Below are 25,875 nucleotides of genomic sequence, written 5' to 3'. Positions count from 1 at the left end.
GCAAACCCAACTGTCTCATGTTGATGCTGACATTTTGGGGTGCTCCATAAGACTTGAGGGCAGCACCATTGGGGCGATGGGCTTGGGGGCCCCAGCAAATGCCCAAACGTACCACCCTTTGCAGCTGGCCCCACTGATCCCAGTGGTTCAGAACTAGGACCTCAGAATAAGGTGATTTTACAAGTTATTCAATACATGAGTGTGTTCCAGAGCACTGCCACTTAGCCTGCTGGCCGTTACATTTTTTTCTGATCGTCCAGAAAAAGTTTGCATCTCCTCCTTTAAAGGGATTTTAAAAGTCTCTGGTTTCCTTGCTGTCAGAGCAGGTTTTCCATCTGTGTGGCTCAATGCCACCCCCTAAGCTCTACACAAGGCTATATAAGAGACCCCAGCAGTTGGAAAACACTCAGAGCGGATGTATTTAGACAGGAGTCCAGAAGGCGCAAAGAACTGGGAGCCTGGGGTAAGCTGCAACACTTATTTCTCTTAGCATCTCAAACTTCTTAGAGCTTGACTAGGCAGAACTAAATCTGAGCTTCTCCATCATTAAGTCCATTTTTAAAAATGGTGTGGGGTTGACTTTATATGCTGTTATATGCAAAAACCACTTACATACAACATGAAGAAATAGAGGCAGGGGTAGGAACAAAAATTTTATTGCTGCTTGCTTGATTTAGACTGTGCTTTAATTTATCTTGATAGGTTTCTTTAAGAATGGGTTATATATATCCTAAACACATAAAATGTGTTGTTGTTTTTAACCATGGAACTGTTGAATGCTTGGTTAAGTAGCAAGTTAGAAGCTTATAAGAGGCAGTTGTGTCAGAGGAGCAGAGGACAAATTGTTCTGCAGTGTGAAAACAGTGGATTTGCAAGGCAGGTTCATCACGATGCAATGACTGGGAAAGTTGAAGGGACCACACCAGCCAGGACAGAACCTCTGATTTAGGACAGGCTGTCCCTAATTTATTCACACCATCAGGTCAGAGAATTCAGGACTTGGATAAATTCCTCCCGATTTTTCTCCAGCTATCACTCAACATTCAGAATTTGAAAAAAGGAGGGGAGTGTTAATTTTCAAAGATGTTCAATAAAGAGCCACTGCCGTGATCCAGGCAGCATGAAGAGCTTCTCATCTGGCGGAGAAATGGATGGATGTGCCTAAGTCTCTGATATGAAGTCCTTTTGCTTTGCTTGGAATGGATGATTCCCACCCCCCCTGCAAAAAAAAACAACCAAAAAAAGTTCAGGCTTTATTTAATTGCATTAAAATGAAATGTATTGGCAAATGTGAACAAGAGTTTTAGAAAGAAAGAAAGAAAGAAAGAAAGAAAGAAAGAAAGAAAGAAAGAAAGAAAGAAAGAAAGAAAGAATTTTTTCATTCAACCGTCTAAACTCTGTTTTGTTTACATCTTGGACAGACCTTCTTTAGGCTTCAGATGGATTCCCCCACAAACATATTTACTTCAGAGGGATCTGAAGGAGATGTGTGGGAGGCAATTGCAATAGCATATTCTCCTCCATTTCATCTGTTTGCAACAAAACAAGGCCCTTCCAGGCTGTCACTATTTTCGGGTGAGATTTAATCACATACCAGCAAATTCGGGTGGTTGCAGTTAAAGCTGATCCAGAGCTCTTGCGTAACAAAACCTGCTGTGCCCCCAAAGTGATGCTGAAATGCATTGGATGTATGGGATGACAATTGCTTGACCCAAAGTCATATTATAACCTACCCACAAACTTAGTGCAAACAAATCAAGATGAATGCTTAGGCTGTCTGGAAGCGTTCCCAATTATATATGATGTTCTATTTCAAGATTTCTAAAAAACACAGGGTGACGTATGTAGGGATTTGGGGGAGAAATTCAAATTTATGCTTGTCAAACCTATCTGATTCACTCTTTCCGAAACAATACGAGAATGTAAACACGGGCATCCTTCGAAATTTGCACTTCTCTGAAATTTGCAATGTTGTCCTCTAGCCAAGTAATGTGTACAAAAATACGTAGACTTAGGTAAAGTGTGCATATAATTGCGCTAGTGAAAATAACATACAACAATGCAGTATGTCAGAGAAAATTGCTTTGCAAAAACACTGATGAATTTCATGAGAACCTTTTCCCCCCCATTAATCACAAACTAACGTGGAAATGTGCAGAACTGTACTTAAAATCAAGAAAATGAGAAACTGAGAAAAAGGTGAAATTGATACATTCACCCAGCCCTAACCACATGGCGATGCTGGAAAGTTAAGCTTATTTACAAGAATGAAGAACATCAATAAGTTTGTAATGTTCCGTTTCCTTTGGGACAGTTTTATGGCTGAGGTCTTTTGTGACTTGCGTTGGTAAGGATGCTTTAACTCAGCTGTCTCCAACCTGGACTCCTCCAAATGTTTTGCCTTATAATGTTGGTTGGGGCACCAGGTCAGAAAACGATTTTTAAACGTTTCGCTGGTTTATATACTTTTGATTATATTGCACATTGCTCTGGGATTATTTTAATGAAGAGTGAGATAGAGATCTTTTAAACAGATAAATAAACAAATGGCAAGAAGCATTTTCCAAAGTGCCCCTAAAACGTATTTCTAACTTTGGATTTGAATTTTTGAAAACCTGACCAAAGGTTGGATTTGAGCAAGGTTTTATTACAACCCTAATCTTAATGTGTTGCCTGCTGCAAGGATTCTACCAGGACGGTTTGCATTCTGCATAGGGATTCCCTGCAAATGCACACAACTCCTGACATAGCATTAGACACAGTATTAAAACTCCTTATAACATCAGTTTTAAAATATCAAAGTTTCTAGACCTTGTGAACATCATGATAGGCTTGAAGACATGAGGGCAGTGCCTAGTGAAACTCTCCACAGTGGAGTTTCAGTAGGAATCTCAATGGCTGGGGGTTAGGAATTCAGTTGCTGCTAGACTCCTTCCTTGCCTAGCTGCTTGGACAATCTCATATTCTATTTTGTTTGGGTGGAAGAGGATTCAGTACTTAGTAACAGACATTTTAGGGACGTGGGTGGCACTATGGATTAAACCACAGAGCCTAGGGCTTGATGATCAGAAGGTCAGCAGTTCAAATCCCCGCGACGGGGTGAGCTCCCGTTGCTGGGTCCCTGCTCCTGCCAATTTAGCAGTTCGAAAGCACATCAAAGTGCAAGTAGATAAATAGATACCGCTCCAGCAGGAAGGTAAATGGCGTTTCCATGTGCTGCTCTGGTTCGCCAGAAGCGGCTTAGTCATGCTGGCCACATGACCCGGAAGTTGTACGCCAGCTCCCTTGGCCAATAAAGCGAGATGAGCGCCGCAACCCCAGAGTCTGCCACGACTGGACCTAATGGTCAGGGGTCCCTTTACCGTTTAACAGACATTTTATTTTTGTAAAAAAATCCTAACACCAACAGGACTAGAAACTTGTAAAATAATTTGTATATTCTCTCAGTGCAAATCAAAACATGTAGCATGTGCATGTACACATCTGTGTCTGAGGGCTCTGGGGAAAGGGTTTACACTTCCTCATCATTTCTGGCTACATTCCTATCTGATTTGCGAGCGAAACTGGCTATAACAAGGATATTTCTTTTCCTTAGCATATGTCTCGGAGGATGTTCCAATCTCAGGAGGGAGGATTGTGTTACAGGATGGATATGCCGTGGCCAAGCTCCGTTATTTCAGCATTCTTGAATCATTTCAGTTCTGGGGGCGTTTAATCCTTTTAAAAGGGGGCCTCCAATGAGATTGCAAGAAGCCATCATCTGCAGAACAGATTTAGTGTGGAAGCTTAAGTGGATAGACAGATATGAATACTGTCTCTGCTACATGCTTCCCTCTTGCTATACTAGAGAAGTTATGCCAGGAGTTTCAGGGCGGGGGGCGGAGAGGGGAAACATCCACTCGATTTTCCAATAAGTTAGAGCAGGGAGAGCCAGCTTCCCAAAAGTGCAGTCTGCTGCGTCCTCCCTGGCCAAGATGCTCGGGGAACAGACCCTCTCTGGTGATGACGTCACTGTCCCGAGAAAACAGCCTAAGAGGGCATGGGTGGTTTTTTTCCGGGTGCTCCATTAGAAGCCCTGTTTATTGAGCATTCATCCAGATTTGCTTACATGGAGGTTAGACTTTGGTCTTTATTGAGCTTTCACTCTAATTTGTTTTTTGGGGAGTGCGGTTATATGACGTGTGGCAATCACCCTCCGTTCACCCTTATTTGTGGGTGGAGTGTTTATACGTCTTCCCGTTAATCCTTCCATTCATCCCACGCTTTCCGGGGCTTTTACCCATCACAGCTGTATCCAACTAAATTCTAATCAGAGCAGACCCACTGAGATGAATTTACCCATATTAATCACATCTATTAACTTTGTCAGAATGTAAGAAGGGCCTGTTGGATTGGGCCAATGGCCCATCTAGTCCAGCCTCCTGTTTTTTCAGTGGCCAAGCAGATCCCTGCCAAGTCTCAAGACTCTCAAGGTCAGGCTCCTGTTGATAGACATGTCCTCCTTTCCCACCAGTTGTTCCATGCAGGAAGATTAAACATCTACTCAGACCAGAGGGGCACCACCTGAATGCATCCAATCTGACTGGGACTCAGATCCCCACGAGGAACCAGTTCTGTCCCTGGAGGATGGCTGCAACACAGCGATGCCTCCTGGCTTCCTTCATCCTTCTCGGAGTGGCAGGCATTTTCGGTGAGCATCAAAGATGAAATTTTTATTATTTTGTTTTGTTTTAGCTATCCAGGTCTAAGAATGGTCTTCTTCATGCAGCATTTGCATGCCCTGGAAGGACCATCAGAAAAAAGCTCTGTTGGGTCAGACTAAAGGTCCACCAAGAATTGTGCTGGGCCAAAACTTGCTCTCTAATTTCCTGAAGGAACAATGCTTCTGTTTTTTTGCATCTCATTTGCAGGGCATTTGAGGATTCCTTTATAACTTTGGTGGCTGTGAAGTATAGAGCTTACCTTAATGTTTCCAGGTGACCAGGCTGACCTGCCCATGAGGCAGTCACCTCAGTAGCAGGCTGGGGACGGCTGGGAGTTGTGGCAGATCCAGCCCCCAAGGAGCATGCCGCTCTCTGCCTCCTTTGCTGCTACCCTGCTTGCTCCTTCCTGTATCTGCCCCACCTCCTTCAACATGCCAGGGCTTCCCCTGGCCATCTCCACTTGCCTAAGGCAGCAATGGAAGTGCGGCAGGGGGTGGAGGGAGGAAGCAGCAGCGGCAGAGGTGCCATTTTCTGTTTTGCCTCAAGTGGCAAAGTGGCCTGGCCCTGCAGGTGGCCAAGGATGGCATGTGTTATTCTTCCCAGTAAACATTTCCCTCACACTTTGCAGCCTCCCTGGCTGCCTCTGCTTCTTGATCTGAAAAAGCCCCAATGGAGGAGTTGCCTCAGGGGGCAAACTGTTGCACAGGAGGCCAGGGAGATTTGTTTGCCAAGGCCAGAGATCGGTGTGCTTGCAGACCTTGCTTTTAAGGAAAGTCATTCCTTGTACCTTAAAATAAAATTCTGCAGGGATTTCTTCAAAAGTGAAAAAGTAAATGTGTTACTTGAAAATAAAAAGAGGTGCCCAGCAGGGAGTAGGAATTCCCAGCCCAGGATGCCATGGGATTTTCAGGAAACACCTGGGAAGGCTGTGGAGTGCAGACCAATAAAAGGTACTCCTTGGCCACCTCAACATGTATTTAAATCCCCCCCAATGAATCCTGGGAAGTGTAGTTTGCCCCTCATGGATCTATAATTCCCAGTACCCTTAGCAAATTACAGTTCCTGGGGTTCTTTGAGGGGGGACTTTAAATGTATTGTGTATGCACAGCCTAAATGTAAGGGGGGACACTATTAAATTATTTTCACATTCAATTTCTTTATACTTTATTTATTTACATGCTTACTTGTCGCATTTATATGCCACCTAAGGAGCTCAAGCATACATGGTTCTCGTCGTCTCCATTTTTATCTCACAGCAACCCTGTGAGGTAGGTTAGGCTGGGAGATCATAGGAGCCAAGGTCCCTTCACCACCCCATATAATATTTGTGGGGGCCATTCAAATGGTGTGTGTGTCTTGTGATTGATTATTCAGGGTGGGGCTTACCTGCCTCCCCCCTCAAAATTTTATTCAAGTTGACATCCCTGTGACTTACCCACGAGGGCTTAAATCCCCCCAACCAAAAAACTGATGTGGGGAGAACGGAACTCAAGACTGGGGGGGGGGGGGGATTAGAATGTGAGAAACCCAAATGGACAGATTTGCTTGTCTTTTGCTTACACACACCTGCCTTCCCCTTGGGAATGGCTGTGGTGGGTGGGTTAGGAAAGCTGCCTCCACCCTCAGATCTGCGGCCTAAGGCAGTTGCTTCACTTTGCCTAACAGTAGGACCGGCCTTGATGGAGTTGTGCTGGGAATAGGATGGGACGATTGCTTCTCTGTGGGCTGAATTTCTGGCCTCCCCTGCCTGCCCCAACAACCTTGCTTGCCTTCCTCAGCGGAGGATGCATTCAAGTGGGGGCGGGAGGCGGGTTTGTCGTGGTTTCAACTCTGCAAGAGGTTCTGCTCGACAGCCTGCGCAGACAGCTGCCGCTTGGCACACTCAAGTGGAAACCAAATTTGACAGGGAACAGACACAAAACCTTTTGTTTCCAATCCCCAAACCAGCTGCTCTCTTGCCCCACAGGCTGGGTCGGCTGCCATAAAATGAACCACTACACCAACGGCAGGCACCGCGAACATTTGTTCTTCTGAAAACGCATCTCGCACAGAGGCGCTGCCCCCCGCATAGCAATGAACCAGAGGTCCCATCTACATTGTGTGTTGACAGCACTTTAAACTGCCGTGGCTTTCCCAAAAGAATCCTGGGAGTTGCAGTTTGTACAGGGTGCTGGCGGCTACAATTCCCAGAGTGGTTTTTAGCACTCCCTCTTCCCAGCGAACTCTGGGAATTGTGGCTCTGTGAGAGGAATAGGGGGTGTCTCTTAACAACTCCCAGCACCCTTAACACACTACAGCTCCCAGAACACTTTGGGACAAGACATGACTGTTAAACATGCAGGTGGGACTTCAGGTTCATTGCTATGCAAGGACAGTGTATTCATCTGGTGCCTTCATTATACAGTGGTACCTCGGGTTACATACGCTTCAGGTTACATACGCTTCAGGTTGCAGACTCCGCTAACCCAGAAATAGTGCTTCAGGTTAAGAACTTTTCTTCAGGATGAGAACAGAAATTGTGCTCCGGCGGTGCGGCAGCAGCAGGAGGCCCCATTAGCTAAAGTGGTGCTTCAGGTTAAGAACAGTTTCAGGTTAAATACAGACCTCCGGAACGAATTAAGTACTTAACCCAAGGTACCACTGTATATCTGTTCAACCAGGCCTTTGGCTGATTAAAATCAGCCTTTTAAACGTGTTCGTGGGAGGGGAGTATTATTTTGTTGTCTTTGTTTTAACTATTAATTGTGCTTTTACCATGTACTTTTAATCTTGTGAACCACGCTAAGATCTTGTGATGAAGGATGGTATCTAAATCTAATAAATAATGATAATAATAATTGTGTGAGATGCATTTCACGCTATTGTGTAACCCTCTGAGTAATCAAGAAAACCTAATGTGTAATCAAATCAGGGTGAACACTCAGTAAATAGGTCATCTATGATATTATTTTCAAATCACATTTTTACCTCACCTTTCCTCTAAGGAGCTCAAGGTGGTTATCCTCCTTCTCCATTTTATCCTCCCAAGAACCCTATGAGGTAGGCGAGGCAAAGAGAAGAGAAAGTGGCTGGCCTAAGGTCACTCAGCAAGCTTTGAGGCTGATGGAGGGTTTGGCCTCTGGTCTCTCAAGTCCCATGACCCTAACCACTACACCACACTGCTCCGAAGTCCTTTCTTCAGTGCTGGCAACGGGATCACTTCCTTCCTTGCAGTCAAGGGCAAGCAGTGCCGGGGACTTGGCCAACAAGCCATGCTCTACCTCCACAGGAAGGAATTAGAAGAGGAGTTTAGCTTCAGCCAAGTCTGTGCAGCGACAAGTAAGCCGAGCCGACAGAACCACAAAGGGAGGTTGTATCAGCCAGTCATTTCCTCTCTTAACTTTCTGGATTTTTCATTTACATTCGAATCGTCATGTGGCTTCCTTTTAGAGTCTGGGAGTTGTTTCCCTTCCTCCCCTTAATGCCTAATGTCTTGTATAGAACACAAAAATTGGGAAAAGGTCTGCAGCAGACTATACAATTTTGTTCTTGCATCACGTTGCCAAATGCTCACATGCACCCCCTCGCCTCTCCTTTGCACGCACATCTATTGGGTGTGTGTGTGGATGCAGAGAGCTCTACTTGGCAGCTGTTATTACAGCTGTGAGGCTGCCCAGCACTGTGGCCAATAAGGCTTCTACCAACAGAGATAGCAGCAGAATTGGGGCAGGGGATGGGGCAATCTTTCCACCCTGACACCTGCAGAGTGTCACCTTTGCAGGCCAGGTAGGGCCCAGAAGGGTCAGAAGAACACCACAAATGTGAAGTCTTGGTGCCTGGGGGGTGGGGCAGGTACTGCCTCTGGGTTGAGGTCATGGGAGGACAGCACTTTGGGGTGGTCCTTTGAAGAATCTGGGTTGGCATCTCAGAGACTCTGCTGTGTGGAGGACAGGAAGAGGAGCAGCAGCTGGAATATATTATCGACATGGCAATATCGAACATGTCATTTTAATACCTTAGATCGTACAGTGGTACCTTGGTTCTCAAACGTAATCCTTTCCAGGAGTCTGTTCGACTCCTGGAATGGTTCGAAAACCAAGGCGTGGCTTCCGATTGACCACAGGAGCTTCCTGCAGTCAAGCGGAAGCCACATCGGACGTTCGGCTTCCAAAAAACATTCGCAAACAGGAACACTCACTTCCAGGTTTGTGGCATTCGGGAGCCAATTTGCCCGGGAGCCAAGCCATTCGACTTCCAAGGTACCACTGTACTTCCGCTGTTTTGTGTCATAAGCCACTTTTGGTTAGAACAGAATAGAAAAACGTTTAAATGTTAAGTTGAATCTAAATGGCTAGTTGAATCTAGAGCAGGGGTCAGCAACCTAGGGCCCATGGGCCAGAAGTGGCCTGCGGAGATCGTTTGACCAGCCCACAAGCTGTCCCCAAACTAAGCTGCGCGCTTGCGCGCTGGGCTAAACCTATGCAGTGCAGCGCGGGGACTCACTTCCACCGCGCTGAAAATTGTGTCTGCTCACGCACAGATGCCAAAAATCACTCGCACACATGCACAATCCGGCCCACGGAGGGATCTCCATGGGACTGATCCGGCCCAGGCAAGATAAACCCTGCTGACCCCTGGTCTAGCGGGTCAAATATGTCTCTCCATTTCCCCCATATCCTGTTTCCCCCCCTTCTGTTTAGAGAGTAACATGGGCAACTAAAAATTGAGATCCGAGACAGTGAGCACTTTCAGGCAGGGATCCCCCCCCCAAAAAAAACCCCTTTCCATGTTCTCTATAAAGAAGCCTGTGCACTGATGCCATTATATTAAGGGATTTGCCTCTGGCTCTTTTTGGCTCTAACTAAGGCTCTGTTTGAGGCAGGGCTGAGTCCCAGAACCTATTTAGGATGCTTTGGAATATGTGAACCTATGGACATGTACAAGGGATCCTTAGTAGGGCTGGAAAGAAATTTTATTCAGGTTGCATTTCAAGGGAAACCTGTATGAACTTTCTGAAACAATCCGTGAACCAAAATTTGCGCTTCTCCCAGTTTTGCAGTGTAATTCTCCAGCCGCAGAATGTGTACAAATGTGCACATGCTAGGGCAGGGTGTGCACATAATGTATATATTATAGTGAGCAGAAAAACCATACTAAAATCGTAGCATTGTAGAGTTGGAAGGGACCCCGTGGATCATCTAGTCCACCTGCAATGCAGGAATATAAAGCTCTCCAATACGGGAATCAAACCTGCAACCATGGCATTATCAGCACCACCCTCTAACCAACTGAGCTATCCAGGCTGAGCCCTAGGTATTATACTAGGGAACACTGCTTTGCAAAAATGTGTATATAAGGAGAGACTGCACCTACAAATATGTACATTAGGAGAGATTGGTATTAAAATACTGGTGAATTTTCATCAGGACATGAAACAAAATATTGCAAACTTTTGTGGAAATGTAGAAACCTGAACTTAAGGCTGGAAAAAACGAGAAGCCAAAATTTGAAAGGTTCACCCATTCCTACACTCAGTAACCACAGTGTCTCTACACATCAGGAATTGAAGTGGACATGCATTTACAAAATTCCAGCATCACAAGGAGTATTGAGGACTCCCAGTATGTATTCTCTAGAAACTAATAGCTGGGTATAGTAGAATTTATGCTACTGTTATCACTTCAATATGTTATTTTCTCCAGCTCATTTGCTTATGTTTTTCTCCTGACTTTTCTCTCCCTGAGGCGAGCGAGTTCTAAAGCAATCAGTCAGCAAGATCAAGCCAGGAGAGAAACTGTACAACCCTCTGATCAAACGCGGTCCAGACAGTAAGTCATTTCCCATCTCTAGTAGTTTTGTTTTAGGAAAGAGGGAGGATGTCTCGGACTTTGCCATTCCTTTAAAAAAAGAGAATGATTTAATTTACAACAGATCCAACCAGTTTGTCTCCACGACTTTCTTCAGTAATGGAAAACATACTAAGTAAGTCCTGCCACTGCTGAACAACTTTTGGCGAGCAGCAAAAGAGAATCGGCCTGGCTGCGTTTGCTGGACAGCGAAAGTCAAACATAGAACCGCAGCCCATTTCAAGGCCGGTCCTGCCAATAGGCAGAGAAGGCAGCCTCCTCAGGCAGTAGATGCTGGGCTGGCGTAAGGAGCGGTGGCAGCACCTGGTCCATTTATTCCTCACGAGAACAGAAAGGGAGCCTTTCTAGATCATGCCCAAAGCCCACCTTAGTCAAGCATTCAGTAGCTACAAAAAGGTTTGGTGGGGGGTGAGCAAAGGTTAGCCATGGTAATTGCTATCATTTCCCAGCACCCAGAAAGTTGGAACTCCCTGTCTATTGACATCTGGTGGGTACCTTCACTGTGCTCTTTTGGAATGCCTGCTAAAACGTTTTTGATTAGGCAAGCCTTTCCAGATATGTGTACGGTGGAACCTCGTGTTACATACCGTCCTCCTTACGAATGCTTCAGTTAACGAGCTCCACTAACCTGGAAGTACATGCCCCTAGTTGCGAACTTTGCACCAGGATGCGAGCGGAGGTCGCGCGCTGGCGGTGCAGCAGCAGCAGGAGGCCCCATTAGCTAAAACACGCCTCATGTTAAGAACGGTTTCGGCTTAAGAATGGACCTCTGGAATGAATTAAGTTCGTAACCAGAGGTACCACTGTAATGTTGATATGCTTTAATCTGGTTTTTAGCTTATCGTTGATGTTACTTATTTTTAGAGCAGTGTTTCCCAAACGTGGCTCTCCAGCTGCTTTTGGACTACGGGTCCCATCATTCCTGACCACTGGTCTTGCTAGCCAGGGATAATGGGGATTGTAGTCCAAAAGCAGCTGGAGACCCAAGTTTGGGAAACACTGTTTTCAGAGATTTTAAATTGTTGTTTTTTACTATGTTTTACGGGTAATTTAGTTGTTTTATTCTTTTTTGTAAACTGCTGTGAGGTTGTGGGTTGCTTTTTTTAAGTAATCAAATCCTATATACCGTATTTTTGCTCTATAAGACTCACTTTTTCCCTCCTAAAAAGTAAGGGGAAATGTGTGTGCGTCTTATGGAGCGAATGCAGGCTGCACAGCTATCCCAGAAGCCAGAACAGCAAGAGGGATTGCTGCTTTCACTGCGCAGCGATCCCTCTTGCTGTTCTGGCTTCTGAGATTCAGAATATTTTTTTTCTTGTTTTCCTCCTCCAAAAACTAGGTGCGTCTTGTGGTCTGGTGCTTCTTATAGAGTGAAAAATACATAAATAAAATAGAAATTGAGGATTGCGGGGCAGAGAGTGAAAGAGAGTGGCTTACCAAAAGGGTCTATGGCACAAGCGAGGTTCAAACCAGGGACTTTCTGATCCATAGATCAGTCTCTTCGTCAGTATACAATACCACTTTAACTGTGTAAAGTGATTCTGAATATGTCTAAGAGCAAGTGGAGGAACCGAGGAAGCTGGCTTATGAAGCCTGACCATCGGTCCATCTAGCTGAGTATTGTCTGCACTGATTAGCAGTGGTTCTCCAGGATTTCAGGCAGAGGACATTCCCAGCCCTATCTGGAGAGGTCAGAAATGGAACCTGGCACCTTCTGCATGCAAAGCAGACGCTCTAACACTGAGCCCTTCCCTGCAAACTTTCCAGTTTACATTGGATTAAGAAAATAGAAAATGAAAGCTGAGTAGACAGTTAACCAATCAAAGGGGTGAAGAGAAGGAGGGGACAAATTAAAACAGAGCTGAATTATATACATACTAGCTAAAAATAGCTTTCTGGAGTTAGATGAGATCCTGCAAGGCTGTGCCATATGAAACCTCATTTAAGAGACTATAGGTCCATCTGGCTCCACATTATCTACACTGACTGGCAGTGACCAGGGCCTCAGGCAGAAGACATTCCCAGGTGACATACCTGGAGATGCAAGGATCTCAACTAAGGATGAGGAGCTTCTGTCTGCAAAGCAGATGTCTCAGCACTTAGCTAGGGTCCCCCCACCAGTGTCTTTTCCAAATCATGTTTTCCATCTTGCTAAGCTAGGGAGTTTGTTAATTCTAAACAATAAAACTGATGGAAGACAAGAAGGTTTCCAGGTACGTGAGAGGCACCCTGCATCCTTCTCTGTTATCCAGGCAATGTGAGATGGACCACTTGGTTTAACATTGACCACCCTGGAGGCAATGGGGATTACGAGCGCACAGATGCCATCCGCTTCTACTATCGGGACAGGTTGTGTCCCAGGCCCATCCGCGTCGAAGCCCGAACGACAGACTGGATCCCTGCCGCCAGCACAGGCCAGGTGGTTCACTCCAATGCTCAAGAGGGATTCTGGTGCCTGAACAAGGAGCAGCCTGCAGGGCAAACATGCTTGAATTATGCTGTGCGTTTCCTGTGCCCCAGAGGTAAGTGCTCACCTGATGAAGAGAGCACAGCAGAGGTTATATTTTCTGAGAATCCTCCAGAAAAACAATCTCTCAAAGGACCTGTTGATGGCATTTTACCATTGTACTGTTGAGAGTGTATCAACTTATGGTCAGTGTGTGTGGTTTGGGAGCTGCACCGTCAGGGGAAAAACAATGCTATCCAGGGTTGTAAAGACTGCAGAGAGAATAATTGGGTGCACTCTTCCTACCTTGGATCAAATCTATGCTTCCAGGTGTCATAAGAAAGCTGCAGAGATAGTGCAGTGTGCACCCCGGAAATGATCTCTTTCAGCTTCTGCCTTCTGGAAGAAGGTACAGGGTTATAAAGACTAGGACTAGCCGCCTGAGAAACAGTTTCTCCCCAAATGTGATTTTGGTTTTAAACCCAGTATAAGGTTGTCTCTATGGGAGTATATTGTATTTAATTATGGGGTATCAGAGTTTTTAGGGGGTTAACCAGGCTGGGATAGCTAGGTTAGCAGGCTTGTTGGTTTTTGAATGTCTGTAGATTTTTTTCAGTTTCATTGTTCTGTATGGGTCAATGACAATAAAGATTATCGTATTGTATCATATAAGAAGGGCCTGGTCACTGGATCAGGCTAGATGTAGTCCAACATCCTGTTCTCACAGTGACCAACCAAAGGCCCAGAGGCAGGAACTGGCTGCAACATCATTCTCCCCGCTTGTGATTCTCAACAACTGGTATTCAACAGTAGAGGCAGAGCATAGCCACCATTAGCGTTACCCTCCAGGAATTTGTCTAATCCTCTTTTATGTTGGGGTGTGAATAGATGCTAGGAGAGGCTACATTTATTAGATATTATCCTTCCTTCCTCACGTTTGTGAGTTCAGCAGAGTGCCATCCCTTTGCAACTTAAAAGGGAAGCATAGATAGGCTAGTTTTAGACTTTTAGTTTAAGCAATCCAGGATGCTTTAAGGCAGACTGGATTCTCCTAGTATTTCCCCCTTAAAACAATAATTGCACAAACAGTCTTGTAAAAAGGTAAAAACGACATTTACTCACTCAGAATGCTTGTTGGAGAGTAACAGATACAGCAGCTTTGTTCAGACTTTGTTCAGGATTAAAATGGTAATTCTGTTAGAAAGACATACTTTAGCCTAGCTTAAGATGGTGTCTGAACATTGGAGCTCAAATGCAGCAAATGTTCTCAAATTTCTGGCTTGGTGGATAGTGACAAAGAAGATGATATGCCTAGGCTGGTAGGAAAATATGTATAGCTCAGGGCACAGAGTTCTCTCTAGCAAACTTACAGGAAAACTCTGTGAGATTCAGCTCCTAACATGTGCCTGTCTAGCAAAACATGAATTGATGGTTTGACTGCACTTTAAATACCCCCATTTTAAAGTCACCCAAGTGGATGGGCATGACTGGGAGATTTCCTAGTGAGGGTCTTTGCACAAGCAGGTTTTGCCCAAGGAGAAAGTAGTCTTCCTTGGAAAGATTTATGGCCAAGATATGCTCGAGAAGATGAGGTAGAGAAGGCTAATTCTATTATTCACTAAAAGCACTCTTTTTTAAAAAAAGAAAGAAATCACTGTAAGAGAAAGGCCCCAATTGTTTTATTTTGGATGCATGAGGCCAGACCTCAGTAACACAGTGACAATCTTGTTGCCAGACACTTTACCTCAAGATTCCAAAATGTTATGGTCTTCGTGGTCAACGTGGAGTGAATGTTCTGCAAAATGTGAACAGGATGGTGTCCAGACTCGGACCAGGACCTGTCTCGCGGAAAGCCTTCAGGAGCCACACTGCAAAGAAGTGAGCGAGGAAGGACGACGCTGTCCTGGACCTCCTTGCTCAGGTGCCCCCAATAAAATTCTAAGACTGTGTTATGGGTCAACTGTACTTGCATATTACCCCCCCATACCTCAAACTCTCGTCCCCACAATGCCTCGTCTAGCACCTTGCTTGATGAAGAGAACTCAAAAGCTTGTCACAATTTTGTGAGAGTTTGGTTGGTCCCTAACCAACAAGAGGTGTTGTGGTCTGGGGCTGAAGACCCATTGCTATTTCTTCAACTGGGTCCCAGAAGGGTCCCTCCCTCCAGCATACTGGGGTCAACCAATCGGCATGAAAGGGGAGCTTCTTGGCCACTGAGATGAAGTCTTCCCACCCTTTCTGCTGGTTGGAGCCAATCAGAGTGAAAGGAGGTGAGTCAGCCACTGAGGATTGGCTCCAAGGGTCACTTTGGAGAAAGAGAGTGGTAAGATCACTGAGGAGCCATTTGTAGATAGGTAGCCGTGTTGGTCTGCCATAGTCAAAATAAAAAAAATTCCTTCCAGTAGCACCTTAAAGACCAACTAAGTTAGTTCTTGGTATGAGCTTTCGTGTGCATGCACACTTCTTCAGATACACAGAGGAGCCATTGTTCTGTATGTTCCAAAGCTAAGCATTTATGAACACTGAAAATGCAAGGTGCTTCCGTTTCAAGGGAATGGTATGCAAGTTCTGTTATATACAATGGAACTTCAAGGAAACATAAATAAGTCACACAGAAAGAATATATTGGAGGACTTCAAATCATTTGCCCACGTTATGTCCACAGAAAATAGAAATGCAACCAATGGAGATTTGCATTGTTTGTTGTAACAACAACAAATATTATTGTGGTTGTAGAATTATAGCCATATTCTCGGAATTTTGTATAGTCTTAGAAGGGGGCATGGCTGTGAGGAGGTGTGGCAGTGTTTGTCATGGAAGGACCCTGCACATCTGAATTTGCCACTATACTACTGCTAACAAAGGCATTGCCTAAATGTGGATTTTGGAGGAAAGGCTGGTGGTGACTGTGGTCCTTTCAGCTCTGTCTAGGGATGGGAGGGAAATTCAGTTCAGTTCACTTTTAAAGGGGAATCTATCAAATTCTCACTTTCTCAAATAATATGAGAACCGAAATATAGCCACCCAAAATTCACACTTGTCTGAATTTTACAGTGTGGTTCTCCAGTGACTGTTAATAATAATAATAGTGGGCCAGGTGGAAATGAGCCCTGTAGCAGAGAGCAGTCTTCTTTCCAGCACTCATGGCATCAAATGAAAATATTAGCGGAAAGTGTGTGTAAAAATGAACACATTAGTAAAAGACATTTTTACAATCCTTGCAAAAATGTGTACATTAGTCAGAAAACTGCAAGTAAAAATGTGTTTATTAGGATAATTCTTTTCTTCCTTCTTTTGGGGTTGTCTCCAACACCAGTCATACTTAGAGTAGACTTACTGAAATTAATGGACACACCTAACTTAGATCCATAATTTAAGTAGGTCTGTAACTTCATTGGATGCAACCCTTAATTGTGCTGGTTTCAGAGAAGACCGTGTACACACCATACATTTAAAGCACATGAGGTCCCCCAAAGAATCTTGGGAGCTGTAGTTCACCCCTCACAGAGCTGCAATGCCAAGCAGCCTTAACAAACTACAGTTCCCAGCATTCTTTGGGGAGTACTGTGTTCTGTGTGCAAGCTGTGTACGTAGTCAAATAAAAAATGATGTGATGTGTCATAACCGGCTGTTTTCTCCATCCCTCAGTTTGCAACATGACTTGCTCCATGGGCCACGTGAATGCCGAATGTGACACCTGCATGTGCGAGGAACACCTGCTTCGTGGCAAAGTCTCCTTGCAAGGTGGTGGCCCTGCAGTCGGTGCGGCCGTCTCCTTGCAAACCAAGCCAACAAAACTATTGACAGTGACTGACAGCAATGGGGAGTTTCAGGTTCCTGGCGTGTGCCTTGATGGCAAAACCGCCTTGCAGATCAAAAAGCCCAATTACAAAACAGCTTTGGTCATCGTCCCCGAGAGTTCTGGACGTTCCTCATCAGTCCACATCCACTTGGAAAGAGCAGGTAAACAAAGTCTGTTAACAAGCAACTTCGGTGCAAACTGTTCAAAGGCATGGGAGCCACACTCTTGTTACCTGCCACACACCTGAGCTCACATATGACATCAAGGGTGGAGCAGGTGGCTGTAGTTTGGGAGGAAATGGCCTTGTGGGTTTAATTAGGCCGGCAGGCCTGAGGTTCTCCAGGTCTGGATCAAACACAGGAAATGGTAAATCCAGCTATGTAAGCCAACTCAGTGAGGAATATTTTCTGCCCCCAGAAAAACCGCACATGGTGACGCATCCCGAGAGCAAAGCCAGGAGAGAGGGACAAAGTGTTTCTTTCTGTTGTCAGGCTGTTGGAGACCCGGTACCTGACCGATACTTTTGGTAAGTCCTTAAAGTTCACACAGGCAAAGTGTGTTCCGTAATAGGTTATAAAAACTGCATAAAGCTATAATTAAGTCATTACACTAATGCTACAGTCTTTATTTCATTAAGCTCCCACTGACATTAGTTTTGTTCTAAAGCAGCAAATGTAACCACGTGAAGCGGCACCTTTTACATTACATGGAATTGAATGTTGTGACTCCCCAACATGGTTTTGGAGCTGTTAAAGGAACACAAAGCAACCTGCAAAAGGAGGGATGTTTTCTGTCCCAAAATCAACATTAGCTGCTACCCGCCCTGGTGCTTCTGACGTGTGTAGTTATAAAAGTAATTGCCCATGTGGAAAATTGCAGATGGGAAAGCTTTTGGAGGGGGGAAATTGTGAGCCCAGAACATATGGAGCCTCCTAATAGCACTAGAATAAACAATTCTTTAAATAGGGTGGTGTTCAACCAAGATCTAATCAACGTAGACCACTAAAATTGGTTGAAACGAAGATCATGGCCACTGGGCCCATCACCTCCTGGCAAATAGAAGGGGAAGAAATGGAGGCAGTGAGATATTTTACTTTCTTGGGCTCCATGATCACTGCAGATTGTGACAGCAGTCACAAAATTAAAAGATGCCTGCTCCTTGGGAGAAAGGCGATGGCAAACCTAGACAGCATCTTAAAAAGCAGAGACATCACCTTGCCAACAAAGGTCCGTATAGTTAAAGCTATGGTTTTCCCAGTAGTGATGTATGGAAGTGAGAGCTGGACCATCAAGAAGGCTGATCGCCGAAGAATTTATGCTTTTGAATTATGATGATGTAGGAGACTCTTGAGAGTCCCATGGACTGCAAGAAGATCAAACCTCTCCATTCTGAAGGAAATCAGCCCTGAGTGCTCACTGGAAGGACAGATCCTAAAGCTGAGGCTCCAATACTTTGGCCGAGAAGACTCCCTGGAAAAGACCCTGATGTTGGGAAAGATGGAGGGCACAAGGAGAAGGGGACAACAGAGGATGAGATGGTTGGATAGTTTTCTCGAAGCTACCAGCATGAGTTTGACCAAACTGCGGGAGGCAGTGGAAGACAGGAGTGCCTGGCATGCTCTGGTCCATGGGGTTACGAAGAGTCGGACACGACTAAACGACTAAACAACAAACTCAGTTCCGTTCATTTCAATGGGTTTAGTCTGAGTAAAGCCTAGCTGAATACCAACCACAATATTTATTGACAATGACAATTTTTAATCCCGCTCTTCAGCAAAAAAGAGAGAGAGAGAGAGACTTGCAGGGTGGCTTGCAAGTCAGTTAAAAGGCTTACAAAAAAACAAACACACAGCGCAAAAGGAAAATGGATTGGGAGGGTGGAAGAGATAGGCAAACTCATCTACAAGTTGAAAGGTTACAAATTGTTCTGATGTCCAGCTGGGATGAAAAAGTTCAGGGAGAGGAGGCAACAGAAGTTGCTGTGCTGATAGAGCAGTCCTGCTTCTTTATCTTCACGCATCTGCTGCTGCCTGATGGAATGACTGCTGCCAGGTGACAACTGATGGAGGGAGGAGTCTGGGTGATAAACCCACCACCTGTTTGTTTGTCCCAAACACTTGGTTCTTAGAGGTATACTGCTAATTTCTTCACATTATTTATCTACTATATATTTTGGAACGTTGTTTGTTTGTTCGCTATTCTTTGGGACATTGCTTAAGACACCCTAACCAAATGTTGCACAATGGTTCCTCAGATCAGGAAGCAGCTTTTTATGTTTGGATGCAATTGGACGCCATTTTGAATCACAATGGCAGACCCGACCTTTCAAAACTGCACTGATCTTTTGGGTTTCTTAGAATTCCTGAGCAACGCCGAGTACGAGGCTGCTATTGATTCGATAAACTTTTATCACAGATCTCCCATTAGCTTTCCATTGCCAGGGTGGGGAAAGGGAAATCATCAAGACAGCAGACCTGGAAAATCCACAAAAGCAAAGAGAGGTAGGAAAATGTTATGTACTGAAGTTCTCACCCTGGGCCAGCAGGGGGATACTGTAGATAGTTCAGGTCCACATATGCAAATAAGGGATTGAAAGTGACGTTCAGTGATTAGATAGTTACAGAAAATGGTTACTGTTGCGTTCTAGTGGAGCTCTATATAAGCAGGCTGGCTGAACCCTTCAGTTCAGTTCAGTTCTGGCCTGTGAATAAACAAGAGCTGTTTGAAGAATCGCTGTGTCGTCGGATATGTTCACCCACAACTTAACAAAAAAATATATCTCTTTGATTCTAAGCTTTGAGTCTTCCCTTTCTGAAAATACTACAGGTTCCACAACGAAACCTTGCTAGACCCTTCGCTTTATAAGTACAAAAGCAACCTGGTGATAAAGAACTTGAAAATGGACCAAGCTGGAGAGTATTATTGCAAGACCAGCAGTGATGCAGGATCTGTGAAGTCCCGAGCAGCCACACTTTCTCTAACAGGTAAGAAGCCATTTTTGGAGGGGCAGGGAGGCAGAAGTGGTGGTGGACTTCAAATCTTCCCTATTCCTTACTTATAGTGTATGGAAGCAAGTGGGGCAGTCCCAGTGCACACCCACACCACAGAGTGGAAGTGGGACTGGACCGCTTGGAGGGTTGTCCCCCCCACTCCAATTAAGCAGTACAGTTGTACCTTGGTTCTCAAATTTAAACCGCTCCGGGAGTCCGTTCGACTCTCGAAACGGTTCGAAAACCAAGGCGCAGCTTCCGATTGGCTGCAGGAGCTTTGAATGTTTGACTACCATGGTACCACTGTATATACATTTTATGAGATAAATAAATTAATTAATTAATTCAAGCAATGGAAATTGCCTTCATGAGGCAAGAAAGGATGCGTGGATTTCTATAGTTTGTGTTGATTTCACAGATGTCCATTCAGAAGTCTGTTCAATTCCCTCTTTCACACATTGTTGCCGTTTTTTAAAAAATCTACACAACATTATTTTATCTTAGTGTATGCATTTCTAAATGCATATCCTAAACAATATTTTTTTAAAAAATATTTTGGCATCTATTTATTTTTTAGCAGGCAACTGTTTTGCAAAAAAACAAAGTAGTGCCATCTCAGCTTTTTTTTTAAATGAAAAAAGGTATCTGAAAAGCAGCTGCAAATATTCTGCCTGTATTTTATACCTGACATCTATAGGGTAAAAACTGTTGCTCAGCTGAACTTGGAACAAATGAAACATTTAGAAACAGGAGAGAAGGATGGAGGGCAGGAAATTGGAGTTCTATGGTGCCATAGCAGCTAGGCCCCATGGCAAACAGACCTGAAGTAGGTGCCCCGTTTGTAATCTGGCTGCCAAGCTGCACTCATGATGGGACAGCTGTTCTCTCCATCTATAATGTCCAGGACTCAGTCTAGAGCCCCCATACCTCCCAAACCAGGGTCCCAATCCAAGTTGAGTCTCCTATGCTGGCAATTTGTAAAAACTCCCCACCACCACCTCTCGTGCCATTTGGCTACTTGCAAGGATTGGTGAAGCTGTCAAATTTCAGTTTCTCATTTTCCCAACCTTAAGTTCAATTCTCCAACATTTCCACATTCGTTTGCTTGAAAACAACGACAGCAAGCTCATGAAAATCCATCATTTTTATGCGGCTTTTTCCTAATGCACACATTTTTGTATGCAATTTGCCTAATATATAGTGTGTTACAATGTGCTGTTTTGACAAATGTGTGCATTGTTATGTACACTTTTCCCTAGCTGGTGCATTTTTTTGGTGCACATTACGTGGCCAGAGAACTGCAAATTTCAGAAAAGCGTGAATTTTGAAGGAGTGCTGTGTTTGGGTTTGCTTATCATTTGGAGAGTGTGAATTACGCAGGTTTGCCTTTAAATGCAAACTGAGTTGAATTTCACCAGCTTAGCTCTGTTGGTAAGAATGCGGTGCTGATAACGCCAAGGTTCGATCCCCAAATGGATTGCAGCTGCACATTCCTGCATTGCAGGGGGTTGGATTAAATGACCTTTGGGGTCCCTTCCAACGTTACAATTTGATGACTCTCCCCTATTGCTAGCTACTTTCCAGAGAAAAGTTCTTCACTCAATGGACACCCATGTCATTAGTATCCTGTGTTATTCGGCCCTTAGTTACATGGGTTCAGAACTCTCACTTTTTGGCTTGAACAACATTCCTGCATAAGGGAAGTCCCTGAACTCTCACAGAAATGGCTGCACAAGAAACTAACATATGAAATCTATTTCTACAGCAAAGAATGAAGCTCCTTGCAACCCAAGGCCCGAGAGCTATCTCATCCGGCTGCCACACGACTGCTTCCAAAACTCAACAGGCTCCTTCTACTATGACGTTGGCAGATGCCCATCCAGTGCCTGCTTTGGGATGTTGGATAACGGCCTCCGCTGCAAAGACGTTGCCGCTTACTGCTGTGGGGTCTCCAGAATGGAGACACGAGAATTAACCTGTTCCGGGTACACACTTCCCATCAAAGTCAATGTGAGGTGCGGCTGTCAGAAGTGCGTTGAAGCCAAGGTGACGGTGCGAGGAAGAGCCGTGGCTTCCGACACGCAAGAGCCCATGAGGTTTGGCCATATATACATGGGGAATAACAGGGTGAGCATGACCGGCTATAAGGGAACCTTCTCTATTCAAGTGCCACCCAACACAGAGAGGCTGGTCCTCACGTTCGTCGATCGCCTTCAGAAGTTTGTGAACACAACCAAGGTGCTGCCTTTCAACAAAAACGGCGGGACCGTCTTCCATGAGATCAAGATGTTAAGGAAGAATCCGCCCGTCACGCTGGAGTCGACAGAGACCAGCGTGATACCTCTGGGAGTTATGGAGGGGGATGACCCGATAGCCGAACTGGAAATTCCCCCCAATACGTTCTATAGACAGAACGGAGAACTCTATGCTGGGAAGGTGAAAGCCAGTGTGACCTTCCTGGACCCAAGGAATGTCTCTAGTGCAGCCATAGCACAAAGCGACTTGAACTTTGTAGACGACGAAGGCGACATGCTCCCTCTGCGGACGTATGGCATGTTTTCCATGGATTTCACGGATGAAACCTCCGCCGAAACCCTCAACGCAGGGAAAGTGAAAGTCCACCTAGACTCCGCTCAGGTGAGGATGCCAGAACACCTGAAGGGAATGAAGCTCTGGTCTCTGAACCCCCAGACAGGCTTATGGGAAGAAGAAGGAGACTTCCAGCTTGACCAGAGAAGGCGCAACAAGCGAGAAGAACGGACATTTCTGGTAGGCAACATGGAGATAAGGGAAAGGAGGCTTTTCAACCTTGACGTCCCAGAGAGCAGGCGGTGCTATATCAAGGTGCGCACTTACAGAAGCGAAAGGTACCTGCCCAGTGAGCAAGTTACGGGGGTCGTGGTTTCCGTTATCAACATGGAGCCCACACCAGGCTACTCGACCAATCCTAGAGCATGGGGCCGCTTTGACAGCGCTGTCACTGGCTCCAACGGCGTTTGCGTGCCCGCTTTCTGCGATGACCAAAACCCAGATGCCTACAGCGCTTACGTCATGGCGAGCCTTGGAGGGGAGGAGCTTGAAGCTGTCTCCTCATCTCCAAGGCTTAGTCCTACTGCTGTTGGAGTCCCGCAGCCGTATCTCAATAAGCTGAAGTACCGGCGGACGGACCACATGGATCGTAACGTGAAAAAGACCGCTTTCAGCATCAGCGTGGCGAAGCCCACTCCAAACGCTGCTGAAGAGAGCAACGGCCCCATATACCCTTACGAGAAACTTCGAGAATGTGAAATGGCTCCACATAGTGCCGCTCACTTTAGGTTTTACAGGGTAGAAGGAGACAGGTATGACTACAACACAGTTCCTTTCAACGAGGACGACCCCATGAACTGGACAGAAGACTACTTGGCCTGGTGGCCTAAACCGATGGAATTTAGGGCTTGCTATGTCAAGGTGAGGATCAACGGGCCCCTGGAGGTGAATGTGAGGTCTCGCAACATGGGGGGCACGCACCCACGTACAGTTGGCCAGCTGTATGGCATCAGAGATGTCCGTAGCATCCGTGACCAAGAGCGACCCAACATTTCAGCAGCATGCCTGGAATTCAAGTGCAGCGGCATGTTGTATGACCAGGAACGTGTTGATCGGACACTGGTGAAAATCATCCCACAAGGGAACTGCTACCGGGAGAGTGTCAGCAGCACACTTCATGAGTATCTGGTGAACCACCTTCCCGTTGCGGTCAACAACGACTCCAGTCAGTACACCATGTTGGCGCCTCTTGACCCTCTTGGTCACAACTATGGGATCTACACAGTTACAGACCAGGATCCCAGGACAGCCAAGGAGATAGCTCTGGGAAGGTGCTTCGACGGAACATCTGACGGAGCCTCAAGAATTATGAAGACCAACGTGGGCATAGCGCTCACCTTCAACTGTCAAGAGAGAGACGCGCAACAGCAAAGCTTGTTCCAATCCCTGCGCAATGTGCCGAACAGGTACCCGGTGAGCCCTCTTAGAGGGAGGGTAGGGGTGAGAAGGTCAAGCGAAAGCCGTGCTGGTCAGATTAGGGGGAAAGGCACCCCCTTTGTCAGAGTTCCTCAAAGAACCCAATAAGATCTTATAATCCAACGTGATCCAACAGCTCCATGGGGCTCAGAGGGTCTTTGCCAGCGCGCACACACGTAAATTCTGGGGACAGCATCACATGGACAATAGTATTTTTTTAAACACTGATTTATGTGGGGAAGCCTCTACCCATATGAAGTTCCTTGAGTCCTTCGACACCTTTTATTAACATTCAGATCTCATCCTAAGAATGCAGTGAAATACTTAACAAGATAAATAGCAAGCACTAGTACATCTGATAAAACCACACTGGCTGTCCCTGGCTTAAGCAGTAGCACCTCTCAGTGAAGTACTGTCTGAAGAGACCTCCGGGTATAGGTCGGTATATAAATTCAACAAATAAATAATAAAAAAGGAAGAGAGTGTATGCAGGACAGACCAAGATGCACCAACAAGAAGGCCCTTCTCTCACTGATGTGCTCCAACCCCCCCCCCTCACCACTTCCTTCCACCTGGATTAAATTTTGCATACCTCTTAAAAAGGGAATGAATATTTGTATGTAAGCTAGCCTCAGCCCAAATTCTGCATCACCGGCAAATCCTTTCTTTGAAATTTTAGAACTTACTGCATTTAATCAATACCAGTACTGAAGATTCCCTTTGAGGAAGGTTGCATTTTAAGAGTCTCTGACCAAATGCAGCTGAAGAGTTAACACCTAATATATGTAATTATGATCTTGTTTTTCAGAAGAATGTTTAAAACTGTAAAAAAATGTTCTCTGCAAGGGTGGAAGAAGCTATATCGAATATTTAAAAAAAAATGTACATAAATTCTTTTTCTGATAAGTGGCTTTGGCAGCCCCATTAACAAATGATAAATAAAAAGGAAGCTATTCCTTCATATTGAATCTACAGTATCTGTAAGACTCTGTAAATGTGAACAATGATATTTATTTCTGTATTTGCTCTGCAACTGTGTGTGTGTTTTCATTCCTGCCATACTGCTCTTGCAAACTTCTTCCCTTGTTTGCAGAACACAGAAATGCCAATTACGTAAATGTATTCACTACATTTTCACCCCACACGTCCTCCAAGGAAATCAAAGCAGCATGTATGGGCTCTTCTGTGAACCGACCCACCCACCCACCCGCCAGTACTTACAACAATCCTATGAGGGAGGCCAAGAGACAGCAAATGGCTCAAAGTCACCCAGTGAGCTCTGTGGCTTAGTGATTTCAGCCTAGAATTTCCCCAGCTCTAGTCAAAGAAGCCAGTGCCACTTAAGCACAAATTGTGCTTAACTAAATAGAGCACAGGGGACAAGTCTGCAGGGATGAGTTTGGCCCACAAGTCTTACATTACTTCCCTAAAATAGAAACAGGAAATATTATGGATCAAGAGTTAACATGTGCCCCATCACTCTTGTTTTGAGGCCTGAAGCAGAATTGTTGGGCCCATGCTATACCTAGCCAGCCTAGGGAACTTGTAGGTCAGCTGATTGACTCTTCCTGTAAGTCAGTAGCCCTTCATAGGAAAAAGGCTCCTCTACAACAGGAAGTGGGGGAACCTTCAGTTGTTGAACTACAACTCCAATCCATGCCAGCCAACACAGCAAATGGCTAGAGATGATGCGAGTTGTAGTTTAGCAAACAACTAGAGGGTTACAGATTCCCCACACCTGTTCTATGAAATCAGTAGTCAACATTATGCCCATTTGTGAGGAAGAATAAGTGGGTTTAAATAGAAACAGCAATCACTTCTGTAGTTGAGAGGAGTTTCCGGTCACTTCCATTGCAGGGGTGCCAACTTGAATAAAATGCGGAGGGCCCCCAGGTAAGGCCTGCCCCACATAACAAAACACAGCATGCACACACCATTTGAATGACAATGCCTGTGAACTTGGTGGAGCCTGGCCGCGTCAAATATTTTATTGGGGGCCCTGAAGGAACCTCAGCCCCTATGAGTTGGCTCCAATGCTTCCAAACAATCTGTTTATCCAACTCTCCATTCTGATGTGTTTCCT

At 45.2% G+C, this 25,875-nt stretch overlaps 1 protein-coding gene and 1 long non-coding RNA gene across 3 annotated transcripts in view; both read left to right on the top strand.

Annotated features, from left to right (window-relative positions):
- The window catches only part of LOC308573938, a 61,827-nt gene that overhangs the window by 12,625 nt on the left and 23,327 nt on the right, over nt 1-25,875 (top strand). The window lies entirely within an intron of this gene.
- CILP (cartilage intermediate layer protein) lies at nt 333-24,787 on the top strand. 2 transcript variants are annotated; one of them, XM_081171043.1, is made up of 9 exons: nt 333-463; nt 4,514-4,690; nt 10,427-10,510; nt 12,802-13,071; nt 14,731-14,916; nt 16,644-16,958; nt 17,215-17,323; nt 19,624-19,781; nt 21,553-24,787. In XM_081171043.1, the coding sequence occupies exons 2-9, from the start codon at nt 4,627-4,629 to the stop codon at nt 23,898-23,900; spliced, it is 3,534 nt and encodes a 1,177-aa protein (XP_081027169.1). In that variant the 5' UTR covers nt 333-463; nt 4,514-4,626; the 3' UTR covers nt 23,901-24,787. The 2 variants fall into 2 exon arrangements, with proteins under 2 accessions (XP_081027169.1, XP_081027170.1); XM_081171044.1 differs by lacking the exon at nt 333-463 and adding an exon at nt 4,046-4,125.

The sequence above is a fragment of the Podarcis bocagei genome (assembly GCF_964188305.1).
Source record: "Podarcis bocagei genome assembly, chromosome: 14".
Taxonomy (NCBI): Eukaryota; Metazoa; Chordata; class Lepidosauria; order Squamata; family Lacertidae; genus Podarcis; species Podarcis bocagei.
The sequence above is the reverse complement of the archived record's forward strand: the minus strand, read 5'-3'. Positions and strand labels throughout refer to the sequence as shown.